The sequence below is a fragment of the Megachile rotundata genome, chromosome 7, assembly GCF_050947335.1.
Source record: "Megachile rotundata isolate GNS110a chromosome 7, iyMegRotu1, whole genome shotgun sequence".
Lineage (NCBI taxonomy): Eukaryota > Metazoa > Arthropoda > Insecta > Hymenoptera > Megachilidae > Megachile > Megachile rotundata.
The window spans coordinates 12605331-12624007 of record NC_134989.1 but is presented as its reverse complement, the minus strand read 5'-3'; the positions used below and the strand labels follow the sequence as shown (position 1 = coordinate 12624007).

Genomic DNA, 18677 nt, shown 5'->3' with positions numbered 1-18677 from the left:
CAATGGTGTAACCCGACCTATGTGGTGATTGCTATTAATCTTCTCAATTTATTTTGTTGTTCCGTTTTGCCTTCGGACTTCCTTGCTTTTCAAAATGCACCGATCGATTTACCTGGGACCTCGTAACACGCGGCATCGGGTTCCATGTTTACTGAGGTGACCATATATCGAGAGAAAATGCAACGACGAATTTGAGTTATTGGGAAGATGTGAGTAAATTGGGAAGATGTGTACAAGATTATGGGGTTCAGAGCGACGATTTTTGTTTGAAGTGAGACAAGTTTTTATTAAGATTTTGGGAATTTTTGATTTGGAAATTTGGAGATTTTGGAATTTGATAATTTAGTGATTTGGAAATTTGGAATTAGTTACAGTAGAGAATGATTGTGGAGTTTGAAGGTATCGATGGTTGTACTTCTGGTTGAAGTGAGGCAAGTAATCTTTGTTGAGATTTTGAGAATTTTTGGTTTGGAAATTTGGAGGTTTCGGAATTTGATAATTTAGAGATTTGGAAATTTGGAATTAGGTATTTGGTATATTTCAGAAATTTGAAACAGTGGAGATTTGGAGCTATAGAAATTTACAATTGTAGAAATTTGGAGTTAAAGAGATTTGGAGTCATAGGAATTTGGAGTCTTAGGAATTCGGAGATATAGAAATTTGAAATTGTAGAAATTCGGTGCTATAGAAACTTGGAACTATAGAAACTTAGAAGTGTAGAAATTCGGAGCTACAGGAATTTGGAGTCTTACGAATTTGGAGTCATAGGAATTTGGAGTCTTAGGAATTTGGAGTTATAGAAATTCGGAGATATAGAAATTCGATATTGTAGAAATTCGGTACTATAGAAACTTGGAAGTTTGGAAATTTGAAACTATAGAAACTCAAAAATTCAGAAATTTGGGACTATACAAATTTATAACTATAGTCACTTGGAACTACAGAAACCCCTAACCATGGAACCACCTAAAAATTCACAAAAATAAAAATCCAAAACCACAGAAATCCAAAAATTCTAAAAATTCCAAAAATTCCAAAAATTCCAAAATTTCCAAAAATTCCAAAAATTCCAAAAATTCCAAAAATTCCAAAAATTCCAAAAATTCCAAAAATTCCAAAAATTCCAAAAATTCCAAAAATTCCAAAATTCCAAAATGAAAAACTCGAAAAATATCCAAATAAAAAAATTCAAAAAATGATTTCTTAATCGTTCGACTTCGATTTCTTAATCGAACAAGACTCGCAAGATTGTTCGTCATCTAATTCGCGAGTTTCGGATTTTTCTCCAAGTTATGCACGCAGTAATCGTTGTCGGACCTACATCGTGATTAATCAGAGTTTAACGCGACGGAACGAAAAACGCGTTAATTGTTTCCGTGAAACGTGCCAGCACCCGAGCACTTCATTTTAATTCCGTCGCTTGCAGTCGCAAAACCCGAGAATTTATTTAGTACGGAAATATTCGAATCAGATACAATGTCCGACCGTCTGCCACCTTCATAATTTAAATAGACTATAAGCTTGTTAAAACTTCCGATATCCAAGAAATTTAAACGGGGGAAGTATATTGAAAATTGTATAGGAAAATCGGGAACAAGCCTTCACTTCGTGGAATTCGTAATTGATTTCGTTAATGAAGTGTGAAGAATTAATCAGTGATTTATTAGATTATTGGAGATTATTAAATGTTGTGGTTGGAAGTGGAGGTTATTTAAAAATTATTTAAGAAGTTGTTAAGAATTATTGATGTTTTTGAAATTGGAAGTGTAGAAATTTATGAATTTTTCCATTTGATTATTTTTTAGGTTTCTTAATTTTTTAATTTAAAAATCAGACAATTTTATAGGTCTTCAATTTTTAATTAATTAATTTTGCATTTGTGAATGTGTGAAATTGTGAATGTGCGAATGTGTGAATGTGCGAATGTGTGAATGTGTGAATGTGTGAATGTGTGAATGTGTGAATATGTGAATGTGTGAATGTGTGAATGTGTGAATGTGTGAATATGTGAATATGTGAATGTGTGAATATGTGAATGTGTGAATATGTGAATATGTGAATATGTGAATATGTGAATATGTGAATATGTGAATATGTGAATATGTGAATATGTGAATATGTGAATGTATGAAAGTGTGAATGTGTGAATATGTAAATGTGTGAATGAGTGAATATGTGAATGTGTGAATATGTGAATATGTGAATATGTGAATATGTGAATATGTGAATATGTGAATATGTAAATATGTGAATATATGAATATATGAATGTGTGAATATGTGAATATGTGAATGCGTGAATTTATGAATTTGTGAAATTATAAATTTGTAAAATTGTAAACTTGTAAAATTGTAAACTTGTAAACTTGTAAACTTGTAAACTTGTAAACTTGTAAACTTGTAAACTTGTAAACTTGTAAACTTGTAAACTTGTAAACTTGTAAACTTGTAAACTTGTAAACTTGTAAACTTGTAAACTTGTAAACTTGTAAACTTGTAAACTTGTAAACTTGTAAACTTGTAAACTTGTAAACTTGTAAACTTGTAAACTTGTAAACTTGTAAACTTGTAAACTTGTAAACTTGTAAACTTGTAAAATTGTAAAATTGTAAAATTGTAAAATTGTAAAACTATGAAAGTATAAAACTATAAAACTATAAAACTATAAAACTATAAAACTGTAAAATTGTAAAATTGTAAAATTGTAAAACTGTAAAACTGCAAAATAAAAAATTGTACATTTGGAAAATTAAAAACTTGAAAATTTGCAATTTTTCTACAGATTAAATACAGTGCCCAGGGCAAACGCCCCGTTAGCGCTAACGGCGATAATGCAAATATGAAAATGAACTATTTCATTTTTTCTATTTACGTATGCATAATTTTAACCGCGCTTATCTCGGAAACTTGTTTCCACTGCCACATACATATACTTTTAAGTAATCTTCTCATTCCTATTCTAACCATATGACTATATATGTACTTCAAACTACAAACTCCGTTACTATCTCACATCGTGTCATTTACATTTTTCAATCACATACAACATTATTCTTCATTGTTTCTTTCAGACATATTAATATAGAAGAGTAGCAATGAATATTTATCTTCATAAATTTCAGAAGTGCAAAACACAAAATAAAAATTCATAAAATGTTACATAATAAACAATATTTGTAAAACAATAATCATTCACAATTCTTAAACAACAATACTTTGCAAACATTATTCGTGTCAAGCAAAATAAAAAATCATGGAGAAACAGATCACTAAATGTTCATTTTTTTATTGAATAAAAATAGGAGAAAGGCATTTTCAGATTTTATGAACAAATAATTTTTTGTTAGAAATTGATTTCAAGGATTAAAATAATTTTTTGTAGAAACTGATTTTAAGAACAAATACTTTTTTTTGTTACAAAGTGATTTTAGGAACAAGTAGCTTTATTGTCAGAAAGTGATTGTAGGAAATAAATAATTTTTTCATAGAAAGTGATATTAAGAACAAGTAACTTTATTGTCAGAAAGTGATTGTAGGAAATAAATAATTTTTTCATAGAAAGTGATATTAAGAACAAGTAACTTTATTGTCAGAAAATGATTTTAAGAATAAGTAATTTTTTCATAGAAACTGATATTAAGAACAAGTAACTTTATTGTCAGAAAGTGATTTTAAGAATAAATAACTTTTTCATAGAAAGTGATATTAAGAACAAGTAACTTTATTGTCAGAAATTGATTTTAAAAATAATTTTTTCACAGAAACTGCTATTAAGAACAAGTAACTTTATTATCAGAAAGTGATTATAAAATCAAACAATTTTTTTATAGAAAGTGCTTTTAAGAACAAGTAACTTCACCCTTAAAAAGTGAATATAAGAACAAATAATTGAATAACAAAGTGATTTAAAAATGTAAATGAAGAATGTAAGAATGTAAAACTAACTCAGTGACATCAGTGAAATCAGAAATGAAATTAATAGCAAAACGACGTGATATATTAATTATCCACAAATTATATGAACAACTTGTACTCACATTCTACGAATCCTTCCAAAAATCCTTCCTAATTGCTACCGAGGAACAATGGCCGCGTAGATGCACACTTCACTCATCGCCGTCTAACCTTGCACTAAACTCTCTCACCAGGCTCGTGCAACGATAACAAAACTTGCGGACGCGTTACTCGTATTTTAGAGGCCCTGCACTCGATCAGGGTACGAGGAGAGCGTGCCAGCGTGCAATTCTTTGCCACTTATAGTGGGTCATTAACGATGCCCTCCACGATCCTTCGAGCCAAGCATTCACGCTTTCTGCTACTCGCCATCTTCTTCGTGACCAATCCATTTACGCCTTAATCATCCGTATTCGCCATTTATTAGTTTTCTAACAACAATTTTTATCATCTCGTTTACTCGTCATTGCGATGTGATCTTCATTTGAGTTTCAAGATCGACGAAGAAATCAAAAAGTATTCATAACATTAATATCATGACATCAAATGATGTTAAACAATAATTATAATGTTCATTTATCATGATACAACATATATGTACATATACATGCTGTTAAAGTTTAGACTCTCTGTTAAAAATACACGTGTACACATATGTATGTACATATGTGCATGTGTGACTGTAGATGTCTTTCATACATGCACAGATACAAATATGTACATAAACTGTTATTCTAAAATTCTCAAGATTAAACAAATTCAAACATCAAATTGTCAGACAGAATTTTAAAAATAAAATGTACATATGTACACATGTGTGCATATGCACATATTTTTATCATAAACATATATGTGTTGTACAGATTTTAAAGGTACTCATAGATCAGTTAGCCTGTTGATATTTAAAAATAATATACACATGTACATATATGAAAATACTCATATGTAAAAATGTATACATATATGTATGTCTACACACAATTGTGTTTAATATGTCTAATATGTCTAAACATTCAAGTTTAAATTTACTGTTACTCCTTGACAAAATATTGTAAAGCTTTTCAAATACACACACGAGTCCATAACTTGTAAAATTATTTTATTTTATTATCTTGTATAATTATTATTTCATACCTCAAAAAAATGTACTTAAATAGTCGTTATAAAAGAAGATATACACATACATAATGTATGTATACATAAATACATGTGCATAAATGCCCCTAAATAGATCCATAAAATATTAATACCAAACCAACATCGTATAAACATCATAAACACCATACATAATTACAAGAAAATGGAGGAAGTACAGAAATCGTTAATGGCGACGCGATCATAACCTCACTTTTATCTTTTATGGTACTTGATGAATTCTAAATATATTTGATATTGTCTGTCACTTTGATTTGATAGTATCTATGAAAATTTCGTGAGAAAATGGTCTCGTTGCAATGAAGGGACTCTAGAACGAATGGAGGCCTAGTGGCCCCGATACCAGAAGAGGCCTCCATTGTGCGAAACCCACGAAGATGGAGGTAACGTAATGAAACTAACTGGCTTGCTCTGACCAATTAACTAACCCGTGCACGGCATAATATTTAACGTACAGCCGCCTTCCCCTGTTCACGTAGCCGTTTATGCCGAGGATATAGCGTTACATGGAAACGCGTTAGGTTCGTGGGAAATATCGTACGACGATCGATTAATTGTCTACAATTATCCTTTCTGCCATTTCTCTTAATTTAACGGAAGTTAAATCTAACGAAAGTAGAAGTTTTGTGCGCTTTCGACGGGGATATGTGTGACAAGTTATCGATTGTAGGTAACGTACTTGCGGTCTTGGGAGGAGAAATTATGGGAGGTGTCGATTAAATACGGGACGTAGCGAAATTTTAAGATTTGGAAATTTGAAAATTTGAAATTTGGAAGATTGGAAACTGAAGAATTTGGAAATTTCAGAATTTGGAATTTGGAAGGATGGAAACTTGAGAATTTGGAAATTTGGAAGTATTGGAATTTGGGAAGTTTGAAAATTGGGAGTTTGGGGATTTGGGAGATTGGGGACTTAAGAGTTTGGAAATTTGGAAGTATTGGAATTTGGGAAATTTGAAAATTGGGAGTTTGGGGATTTGGGAGATTGGGGACTTGAGAGTTTGGAAATTTGGAAGTATTGGAATTTGGGAGTTTGGGGATCTGGGAGATTGGGGACTTGAGAGTTTGGAAAAGTGAGAGATTGGGGATCTCGAAATTTGGGAGATTTGAGAATTTGGCAATTTGACAGTTTGGGGGTTTAGAAATTTGGAGATTTGGGAATTTGGCAATTTGAGAGTTTGGGGGTTCAGAAATTTGAAGATTCGAGAATTTGGGGGTTTAGAAATTTGGAGATTTGAGAATTTGGCAATTTGATAGTTTGAGGGTTCAGAAATTTGGAGTTTTTGGAATTTGGCAATTTGAAAGATGGGGGGTTTAGAAATTTGAAAATTTGTGAATTTAGCAATTTGAGAATTTAAAAAGTTACGAATTTGGAAATTTAATTTGAGAGTTTGAAAAATTAGAAAATTTGTAAAATGTCAACGTGGAAATCTACAAATCCCAAAATTGAAGAGTTTACCTAAAGTGTCCTATTCTCATTGAAAAGACCCCGACGATAAAACGCGTAGCGATAAAACGTGTAACAATGCATGAACATGTAACTCGTAGGTATAACGCAGCACGTGTGAAATTATATTACGTATATTAATGGAAAGAGGATTTGCTACTGTGCAGAGGATATTGCGGATAATTCGATCCCTCCACCTGTTTGCTTACGTGTGTCTGACCATAGACAGGCACGCTCTACTGCGGCTGCCAGGAATCCATACAATTGTTCCCTTGACGTTTCGATACAATTTGTTTGTCGTATTAAAGCGTGCCTTGTTTATCCACATAACCGTGTTCCATCGTTCTCGTTATCATCAATCAACTTCATATTGACCATACTAATTTTTCAAATTGTTAATTATATTTATTATTACAGTACGCATTAACGTTTCAACTTTCGGAGTTGAGTGTGTACTGAACTTTAAATTGAAAATAAATTTGTAAATTAGTTATACATTTCTAGGTCTGAAGTGTCTACGTGAAATATTCCTAGATCTACAAATTCGTTGGACACAAAATTTCTAGGTAAAAATCTGTAGATCCACAAATCCGTTACAATCACTAAATCTATGATTACTAAATTAAAAAATCCTTAATTCTGCAATTGCTAGATTCAGAAATCCCTAGATTGCAATTTTCAGAACTTTAAACTTCGAAATTCCGAAATTTTTAAATTTAAATCATTTTTAAATTGTCCAAATTCTTCAAATTCCTAAATTCTAAATGTCCAAACTCTCCAACCTCCCAAGCCCCAAACCTGAAAGTGTCTAAACCCAAAAATTCCAAAATTCCCAAATTTTCAAAATCCCCCAATTCCCACATTCCCCAATTCTCACATTCCCCAATTCCCACATTCCCCAATTCCAATATTCATCAATTCCCACATTCTCCAATTCTCACATTTCCCAATTCCCACACTCCACAATTCCCACATTCACCAATTCCCACATTCACCAATTCCCACATTCCCCAATTTCAACATTCCCCAATTCCAACATTCATCAATTCCCACATTCCCCAATTCCTACATTCCCCAATTCCTACATTCATCAATTCCCACATTTCCCAATTCCTACATTCTCCAATTCTCTCATTCCCCAATTCCCATATTCCCCAATTCTCATATTCCCCAATTCCCACATTCCCCAATTTCCACATTCCTCAGTTCCCACATTCCCCAATTCCAACATTCATCAATTCCCACATTCTCCAATTCTCACATTTCCTAATTCCCATATTCCCCAATTCTCATATTCTCCAATTCCCACATTCCCCAATTTCCACATTCCCCAGTTCCCACATTCCCAATTCCAACATTCGTCAATTCCCACATTCTCCAATTCTCACATTTCCTAATTCCTATATTCTCCAATTCCTACATTCTCCAATTCCCACATTCCCCAATTCCTACATTCCTCAATTCCAACATTCTCCAATTCTCTCATTCCCCAATTCCCATATTCCCCAATTCTCATATTCCCCAATTCCCACATTCCCCAATTCCCCCATTCCCCAATTCCAACATTCATCAATTCCCACATTCCCCAATTCCCCCATTCCCCAATTCCAACATTCATCAATTCCCACATTCCCCAATTCCCACATTCTCCAATTCCCAAATTCCAAAATTCCTAAACTCTCCCCAAAATTTCCACCTCTCCTAAATCGAACAGTCCTACTAACAGCCCATTACAAACCATGTACACATATTACAGTAAACATCGACATGTCATTTAACCGCGAAATATACCTAATTACCTCTGAACGATCTAGTAAGGAAGTCAAGAAAGAAAGTCGACACGATCCAACATCTCCGCGACGAAACGATTTCGGTTCGGAAAAGCGAGTTCCAGAGGGTGGAACGGAAGCGGGACAGGGTGGCATAAATATTCCGAGGTTGCGCATCGTGTTCGAGGATGGAAAGCGGAGGGAAGCGGTGGAGAGTAAGTGGCGGAGAAGGAACACGAGGTGCCCGGATTCGTTTCGCGTGGCAGCCTTCTCTCAGTGCGAGCCGTGCTCTGCACGAGTCTTCGTCCGACTACCTTTAGGCTACTGCTATTTCCGCCTCACGACACTGGCGGTAAGTTTGAATTGACTTGCATTCTTCCTTTTCGATCTTCATCACTTTTTCTTTCTTTCCTTTAATTTTCCAATTCTTTTACTCTTTTACTGTTGTTTGATTCTTCACTGTTCTTTGACGTTCAAGCAGGTGGATTTGTGAGTGTTAATTCTTGAAGTAAATAATTTACTGACTTCAAATTTTAGGAATTTTATAAACCTTGCAAGTTTATTGAATTTTGCTGTTTTTCTATATTTTTGCAATTTTAGATATTTTTAAGGTTTATAAGTTTTTTTAGATGTTATGTTTCATTAATTTTCTTAAATATTCCTATTTTTCTAGATTTTCCACTTTTCCTCTATTTTTCTAGATTTTCCAATTTTCCTCTATTTTTCTAGATTTTCCAATTTTCCTCTATTGTTCTAGATTTTCCCATTTTCTTAAATTTTCCTATTTTTGTAGATTTTCCAGTTTTCCTAAGTTTTCGTATTTTTCTAGGTTTTCCAATTTTCTTAAATTTTCCAATTTTTGTAGATTTTCCAGTTTTCCAATTTTCTTAGTTTCCTATTTTTGTAGATTTTCCAGTTTTCCTAAGTTTTCGTATTTTTCTAGGTTTTCCAATTTTCCTAAATTTTCCAGTTTTCCAATTTTCTTAAAGTTTCCTATTTTTGTAGATTTTCCAGTTTTCCTAAGTTTTCGTATTTTTCTAGGTTTTCCAATTTTCCTAAATTTTCCTATTTTTCTAGATTTTTCAATTTTCTTAAATTTTCCTGTTTTTCCAGATTTTCAAATTTTCTTAAATTTTCCTATTTTTCTAGATTTTTCAATTTTCTTAAATTTTCCTATTTTTCTAGATTTTCCCATTTTCCTACATTTTCCTATTTTTCCATATTTTCCCATTTTTCCAAATTTCTCAATTTTCCTAGATTTTCCAATTTGCCTAAATTTTTCAATTTTCCAAGCTCTGAATATACTGTGTTTTATAGGTTTTCTCAATTTTCCCAAATTCCTAAGTTTTACTAGAATTGTAAATTTGACAAGTTCAACCAATTCTTCAACTTTTCCAATCATTCCAAGTTTGCACCAATTTTCTCAATTTCAGTAATTTCTCTAACTATTCACTCGTCTCAAGTTCTTCAATGTTCCAACATTTCCAAATTGTCCAAATTTGAAAATATTTCATCCTGAATCACCCAAATGTAAAAACAAACAAGCAACAGTGAAAATACAACGATTAACAAAGTTAAAAGCGTCATCCACGTTGTTGAACGTTCGACAATCGTTCGCGTAAATATACCTTGCTGACAATCGCTCGTAAATGTTTCGCAAAATGTTTCCGTTTTAATATTCATCGAGGAGAAAGAGAGACGGGGAAATAGGTCGCCTGGTGTTGACGACATATTTTTTATTCATACAACCACTTCAAACTTGTCTATACGTACCTTGCTAGCTTTTCACGTTTTTCTTCTCCCATTTTTCTTCCACTTTTTTCCGACGTTCCTTCCGTTCCCCTTCAATCTACCTATTTCTCTCGAATTTCCTCCTCGTAAAATCGATCACGCGGGCCGATAATGAAAATTTACCAGCTATAATAACCGACGCTCTCTCGTCAAAGGAATATTCCAGTCACGTGCTTGTGTGTTCTCTGAAAAATGATCATGTACTTCGATTAATCGCGTTTTCTTGTCACGATAATTACTGCAATGTTAATCGGTACGTGATTGCATAGGTGGCTTTGTTTAAATAAGGTGGAGTGTTAAACAAATTGTGAGTAGTTTTGATCGTATTTAAATTTATGCGAGAGGTAATCATTTTTGAGAGGTTGTTTAGGAATTGTATATTCATACGAACACTGGAGCAGTGTTTTGTTGATGTGGTACTTGTAGGTGTTATTGGGATTTGGGTGATTTGTGGGTTTTGAGATATTGGTTATGGGTTTTGATTAACTAGTTTTTATTTTTGAATTTTGGAGATTATAAATTTTCAGATTAACGAAGATTTAAAATAGGAAATTTTGAAACTTCAGAATAGTTATAGTTTAGAAATAATCAAGCTTGCAAATTCTCAAATTTCCAATTTCTCGAATTTCTAAACTCTCAAATTTCCAAGCTCTCAAATTTCCAAACTCTCAAATTTCCAAGCTCTTAAATTTTCGAACTCTCAAATTTCCAAGCTCTTAAGTTTCTAAACTCTCAAATTTCCAAACTCTCAAATTTCCAAATTCTCAAATTTCCAAACTCTCAAGTTTCCAAACTCGCAAATTTCCAAACTCTCAAGTTTCCAAGCTCTCAAATTTCCAAACTCTCAAATTTCCAAACTCTCAAGTTTCCAAACTCTCAAATTTCTAAATTCTTAAATTTCCAAACTCTCAAGTTTCCAAACTCTCAAATTTCCAAACTCTCAAATTTTCAAATTCCCAAATTTCCAAACTCTCAAATTTCCAAACTCTCAAAATACCAAAATCTCAAATTTCCAAACTCTCAAATTTCCAAAATCTCAAATTTCCAAACTCTCAAGTTTCCAAACTCTCAAATTTCTAAATTCTTAAATTTCCAAACTCTCAAGTTTCCAAACTCTCAAATTTCCAAACTCTCAAATTTCCAAATTCCCAAATTTCCAAACTCTCAAATTTCCAAACTCTCAAAATACCAAAATCTCAAATTTCCAAACTCTCAAATTTCCAAAATCTCAAATTTCCAAACTCTCAAGTTTCCAAACTCTCAAATTTCCAAATTCTAAAATTTCCAAACTCTCAAGTTTCCAAACTCTCAAATTTCCAAAATCTCAAATTTCCAAACTCTCAAGTTTCCAAACTCTCAAATTTCCAAATTCTCAAACTTCCAAACTCTCAAGTTTCCAAACTCTCAAATTTCCAAACTCTCAAGTTTCCAAACTCTCAAATTTCCAAATTTTAAAATTTCCAAACTCTCAGGTTTCCAAACTCTTAAATTTCCAAACTCTCAAATTTGCAAAGTCTCAAATTTCCAAACTCTCAAGTTTCCAAACTCTCAAATTTCCAAATTCTAAAATTTCCAAACTCTCAAGTTTCCAAACTCTCAAGTTTCCAAACTCTCAAATTTCCAAACTCTCAAATTTTCAAATTCCCAAATTTCCAAGCTCCCAAAATACCAAAATCTCAAATTCCCGAAATTCTCAAATTTCCAAGCTCTCAAAATTCCAAACTCTCAAAATTCCAAGCTCTCAAATTTCCTATTTCTCACAATTCTAAATTCTCAAAATTCCAAACTCTCAAATTCCCAAAATTCTCAAAATTTCCTATTTCTCAACTTTCCACACTCTCTATCTCCCAAATTCTCAAAACTTTCCATCTCACAACTAGAATTTAATAATTCCTCACTCAACTTACCCTTCACTCCACAATTAAAAGGTCACTAAGACCCCTGCTACCGAAACAATAACCCACCTTCGTTGTTCCCAACATTGAATACTTACCACTGGAAACATTAACGAAAATTTTATTCCAAACCTTGGTAACATTGAATGGAACCTCAATTCCGTATCAAATTAACACAATACTCAGCGAATGGACAACAAATTCTAAGAGATCCGTTCCATTATTAACATTAACAAAAGAAGACTCGAAAGATTTACGATTTCGTTCGTTCCAAGACGGGGATTAAAAGGACAACGAAGAATGAGATTCGATGAACTATCCACTAGTCCTCGAAGCAATCTTTCTCTACAAAAAAAAGGGAGAGGATAAAGCTGGAAGACCACGGACATAGATTTATTTCCCCGGATGTTCGCGGACGCAATTGGCGTCCATCGAACTCTCTAACACTTGAATTAACTCTTGGGAGATATTTGAATTTCATTCATTTCAAACATTTTGTTGGGGAGTTGGGAAAGTTGAAATTTAGAGGTGTAACTTTTTATTCATTTGTGGGGTTTGAAGTTATATCAAGTTTGGGACTTTAGTTTAGTTTAGATTTTTTGAAAATATCTTTGAACTGAAATAATAGGTCGATAGGGATATTTTTCTGGGTATGGGATACAAGGTTTCTAGGTTTTAATATTAAGGATTATAATATTAGAATGTTAGTGAACTATAATGTATTACACTGTTAGGTTACGGTATTAGTAGGGATGTGGGGATGTGGGGATGTGGGGATGTGGAGATTTGGGGATGTGGAGATTTGGGGATGTGGGAATTTGGGGATGCAGGAATTTGGGGATGTGGGAATTTGGGGATGTGGGAATTTGGGGATGTGGGAATTTGGGGATGTGGGAATTTGGACATGTGGAGATTTGGACGTGTGGGAATTTGGGGATGTGGAGATTTGGACGTGTGGGAATTTGGGGATGTGGGAATTTGGAGATGTGGGAATTTCGGGATGTGGAGATTTGGACGTGTGGGAATTTGGGGATGTGGGAATTTGGAAATGTGGGAATTTGGGGATGTGGAGATTTGGACATGTGGAGATTTGGACGTGTGGGAATTTGGACATGTGGAGATTTGGACATGTGGAGATTTGGACGTGTGGGAATTTGGGGATGTGGGAATTTGGGGACGTGGGAATTTGGGGATATAGGAATTTGGGGATGTGGGAATTTGGGGATGTGGGAATTTGGGGATGTGGAGATTTGGACGTGTGGGAATTTGGACATGTGGAGATTTGGACGTGTGGGAATTTGGGGATGTGGGAATTTGAGGACGTGGGAATTTGGGAACGTGGGAATTTGGGGACGTGGGAATTTGGGGATATAGGAATTTGGGGATGTGGGAATTTGGGGATGTGGAGATTCGGACGTATGGGAATTTGGACATGTGGAAATTTGGACATGTGGAGATTTGGACGTGTGGAGATTTGGACGTGTGGGAATTTGGACATGTGGAGATTTGGACATGTGGAGATTTGGACGTGTGGGAATTTGGGGATGTAAGGATTTGGAGATATGGAGATTTGGAGATGTGAAGAATTGGACATGTGGGGTTGGAACATATAGAGATTTGGACATGTGTGAATTTGGGGATGTGTGGATTTGGAGACGTAGAAATTTGGAAATATAGGGATTTGTCAAAGTAAGAATTGGGGGACGTAGAATTTGGGAATGTAGGATTTGCTACATACGAATTTCGGTGCATATGAATTTGTGAACATCATCAGCATCCACAAATATTAGAACCTAGTAACAGCACTACATGAAACTTGCATACAAATATATTAGTGACCCATCCAAAAACATTCATAACTAGAAAATTAATAACACAACTACCTTATCATGACTTAAATAACACACTACCTGAGTAGACACCAACATAGAAATACTGATATATTACTAACTACATCAGCATCCACAAACATTACTTTAACCCAGTATCATAGTACTACATGAAACTTGCGTAAAGTAGTATCAATGACCTATCTAAAAACATTAATGACACAACCACTGTATCATGACGTAAATAACACAGTACCTGAGTAGACACCAACACAGAAATACTGCTACATTGCTAACTACATCAGCATCCACAAACATTACTTTAACCCACTATCATAGTACTACATGAAACTTGCATAAAGTGGTATCAGTAACCTATCTAAAAACATTAATGACACAACTACCTTATCATGACTTAAATAACACACTACCTGAGTAGACACCAACACAAAAATACTGATACATAACCAACTACATCAGCGTCCACAAACATTGAAACCCAGCAACACACCACTACATGAAACATTCATACACAGATATCAGTGATCGTACCGCCTGCAATTCCGATTCCAGTTAATCGATTAAACTCCGCCTATATACGAATTTCATTAGCAGTAATCGGATCCGGTCGATGATTTGGTTACTGTCGCGTCTGCCGGCAACTTAATCTCGCGCAAACAATGCGACGCGTCACGAGCAGATTTAACAGCCGCGAGGGTTCAAGAGAGGACGAAGAAGATCAGTCGTCAGAACGCCAGAATCGAACGATCCTTTCGTCGCGATTAATCGAATTGATTCGCCGTGATGGAAGCGTTAGCCCGAGCTCGTGGACGGAATAATTGATCCGCAGAATCATGGCCGGCTTTTCACGGTCCGCGGATGCGAACTGCGACCGGAATAAATCTTCGTCGGCTTAATAAAGATAGCTAGAGCGCGGAAGCCAGTTGAAAAGAGTATTCGTTGCGATTCTCTTTTTTTTTTCTCTTTAAACTCGTTTACATGTAGAAACGTAGCAAATCACTTCTTGTGCGCTGTTTGAATATTTACGTTCGGGTTCCTGCACGAATTGCAAATTTTGAATATTTAGGAGTGTTTGGAATTTGAGGAATTTTGGTATGGGGAGATTTGGGGATTTGGGGTTTTGAGGGTTGACTGTTTTATTGGGATTTGGGGAGTTTTTTGTGGGGATGAGGATGTAGAATTTTAGGGGGTGTGATTTGGAAATTTGGAGGATGAGGGACTTGGGAATTTGGGGATTTAAGGCTTTGGGAATTGGGATGTTTAGGGATTTGAGAGTTTGGAGATTTTGAGATTTGGGGATTTAGGTATTTGGGGATTTGGGTATTTGGGGATTTTGGTATTTAAGGATCTGGGAATTGGGAAATCTAGGGAACTGACACCTTTGGGATTTAGGGATTTGAGGATTTGGGGATTTGGGGATTTGGGGATTTGGGGATTTGGGATTGGAGGATTTGGAGATTTGAGAAATTGGGAATTTGAGAAGTTGGGAATTTGAGAAATTGGAAATTTGAGAAGTTAGGAATTTGAGAAGATGGAAATTTGAGAAGTTGGGAATTTGAGAAGATGGAAATTTGAGAAGATGGAAATTTGAGAAGATGGAAATTTGAGAAGTTAGGAATTTGAGAAGATGGAAATTTGAGAAGTTGGGAATTTGAGAAGATGGAAATTTGAGAAGATGGAAATTTGAGAAGTTAGGAATTTGAGAAGATGGAAATTTGAGAAGTTGAGAATTTGAGAAGATGGAAATTTGAGAAGTTGAGAATTTGAGAAGATGGAAATTTGAGAAGTTGAGAATTTGAGAAGATGGAAATTTGAGAAGTTGGGAATTTGAGAAGATGGAAATTTGAGAAGATGGAAATTTGAGAAGATGGAAATTTGAGAAGTTAGGAATTTGAGAAGATGGAAATTTGAGAAGTTGGGAATTTGAGAAGATGGAAATTTAAGAAGTTAGGAATTTGAGAAGATGGAAATTTGAGAAGTTGAGAATTTGAGAAGATGGAAATTTGAGAAGTTGAGAATTTGAGAAGATGGAAATTTGAGAAGTTGAGAATTTGAGAAAATGGAAATTTGAGAAGATGAAAATTTGAGAAGTTAGGAATTTGAGAAGATGGAAATTTGAGAAATTGAGAATTTGACAAGATGGAAATTTGAGAAGTTGAGAATTTGACAAGATGGAAATTTGAGAAGTTGGGAATTTGACAAGATGGAAATTTGAGAAATTGAGAATTTGACAAGATGGAAATTTGAGAAGTTGGGAATTTGAGGATTTGGGGATTTGAAGATTTGAGAATTTGAGAATTTGGGAATTTGGAGTTTTAGGGACTCTAAAATATTTAGGGACATAGAAGTTTGGACATATGGTGACTTAGGCTTATGTAAATTTTGAATAATATTCGCATGAACTATGTGCATCTATGTAAAATAATTATAACAAGTTATTGTGAAAATATTTGGTAAGATTTATTAAAAATAAAAACACTACTGAATGCAATTTTCAATTGTTTCACTGTGGCAGTCAATGTGTTGTTATTTGGGGATTTAGGAATTTAGGAACTTTCAAATCTGGATTATTGATAATTAGAACAGTAGGAAATTTAAAAGTTTTGAATATTGCAAAATTTTGATAATAATTTGTAGCTTTGATAAGATTTGTAAATTTAGAGATTTATGAATCTAGTGGTTTGGGAAGTTGATGAGTCTGAGAATTTAATTTGTATATTTATAAATGTTTTTATTTCCAAATTCCAAAAATTGTAAATATACAATGTTGCATACATAATTTGCCTACCTAAAAAGTTTCAAGCTTGAAAATTAAACAGTAATCAAATTTCAATTATTATTATATTTATTACTGTAATTAATAGAACCTATTTTCTATCAGCTTGGAAGAACATGTTGCACGTACGCGCACTTGTACCCGATCGTATTAATTAACTCGGAATTACACCGTGCTGCAGGATAATCGTACAAATCCGAATAATCCAGGACGATTGATTCGCTAAAAGCACGCTACTTGTCATTACACGAGTCGCTGTCTCAATTATTGAATCGTTCATGGAACAATGTCACAAGGAGGATGTGAAAGAGACGAATATTACAATTTAACCGAAGGAACTCTATTGTGGCTGGAGGACGCATTTCACCAACGATTTCCTGCGATTAAGCGAAACGCGGTACATAATTACGCTTTTATAATACCACGTTCCTGTGCTTGTATGTCATAACGCCAACTTCGCAAACAGTTTGGAGGATTAATAATTTTAATTGATTTATGATGCTTCGCATACTTTGGGGAGGCTAATAAAGGTTGTTCTGTGTGTCACTGGATTTGTGTTATCGGGTTAAATTTTCTGTTTGAGAATTTTGTCGTCCGATGTGCAACTTTGTTTGCTACAATTACCATGCATTTTGTATAGAATGTTTGTATGCTATTTTTATCGAATTCAATTGATGAACCATGAGAATTTTGCGATAATTTCATGATGAGATCTTGATCTAGTGATGGCTTTAAGAAGCGATAACATAACCTCTTTCCATGCGACATTGTTTCTCTGTCATCACGTGACGCACTGAAGCTTCAAAAAGTTGAGAAATCTTATTCGAATTTTTGAAACACTTCATTTCAGAGTTTAATACAATTTCGATTTGCATTGTCAAGGATTACTAAATATAAAGTTCACATAATATTTCAACTTTGTTTCTCTATTTTAAAATTGGAGCAGTGATTAGCTAATTCCTCCTGACGCACCTGGTAAACCATAAGTCAGAGGGTTGAAACAACAAGGTACAACGTTGAAATAGTTGTACCTCGTACAACTATAAAGTTGTAGTAATTACTAACGTTATTAAGTACAGAAATAAGTAATTAATAATGCTATTAATCAACGTACCAGCTTCTTTGGCCCCATATTTCGTAGGTCCGTCATTTAATCTGAAGCTAAAACTCGAGTGCACGTGTCGGTCGGTTACAGTTTCTGGGACGAGTGGGTTAATAACTTTGGCTCGATATCCAGGGAAAGAGTGGGGCTGCGGTTCCTGCACATCCTTCGTAAATTGAAGCTGTGCCAGATCGTCCAGGATTTTTCGGAGTTTTTGCTTTCTTTAATTCGAAGTAAATGAAACAGGAGATGAGATTGCTTTTCTTCTGTACTTCTCTTTTACCGATACATAACAATTCTAGTTACCATCACTACATTCAAGTACCCTTAGATTCAAGTATCCGTAGATTACAACAAACATTGTCTACATCTTTGTATTACATCTTCGGATTACATCTTAGATTACAATGCTTTTAGATTTCAATATTCCTAAATGCCAATACATTTCTAGGTTTCAAACTATATTCTTGCAGGGTGCCTCACAACTAGTGTAGGTCTTTAAAATGGGGGGTAGCTGACGCGATACTGAATAAGATTTCCCTTTACAAAAATGGGATTTGAAGCTTCGTTTTTGAAATATTGAGGAGAAGCACGGACCAATCAGGGCGCGAGGATTACGCATGCGCAGACGCGAGAGCGACAGTTTGGAGTCTAGCGGCGCAAGGTAATTCGGAGCATGATAATTCGACGCGTGGTAATTCGACGCGTGGTAATTCGACGCGTGGTAATTCGACGCGTGGCAATTCCACGCGTGGTAATTCGACGCGTGGTAATTTCACGCGTGGTAATTCGATGCGTGGTAATTCGATGCGTGGTAATTCGATGCGTGGTAATTCCACGCGTGATAATTCGACGCGTGGTAATTCGACGCGTGGTAATTCCACGCGTGGTAATTCGATGCGTGGTAATTCCACGCGTGGTAATTCCACGCGTGGTAAT

General features: G+C 34.6%; 2 protein-coding genes across 2 annotated transcripts in view; one reads left to right on the top strand and one right to left on the bottom strand.

Moving 5' to 3' along the window:
- Positions 1-4185, bottom strand: part of LOC100881054 (carcinine transporter) — a 55349-nt gene extending 51164 nt beyond the window's left edge. Inside the window, exon 1 of the mRNA XM_012286715.2 lies at positions 4037-4185. The gene's annotated coding sequence lies outside the window, so the exon portion shown is untranslated. The remainder of the gene's footprint in view (positions 1-4036) is intronic.
- Positions 4186-8069: 3884 nt separating this feature from the next.
- Positions 8070-18402, top strand: LOC143264883 (uncharacterized). Its single transcript, XM_076534017.1, has 2 exons — positions 8070-8676; positions 18212-18402. Exons 1-2 carry the CDS (start codon positions 8323-8325, stop codon positions 18230-18232), a joined length of 375 nt encoding a protein of 124 aa, XP_076390132.1. The 5' UTR covers positions 8070-8322; the 3' UTR covers positions 18233-18402.
- Positions 18403-18677: the final 275 nt, after the last annotated feature.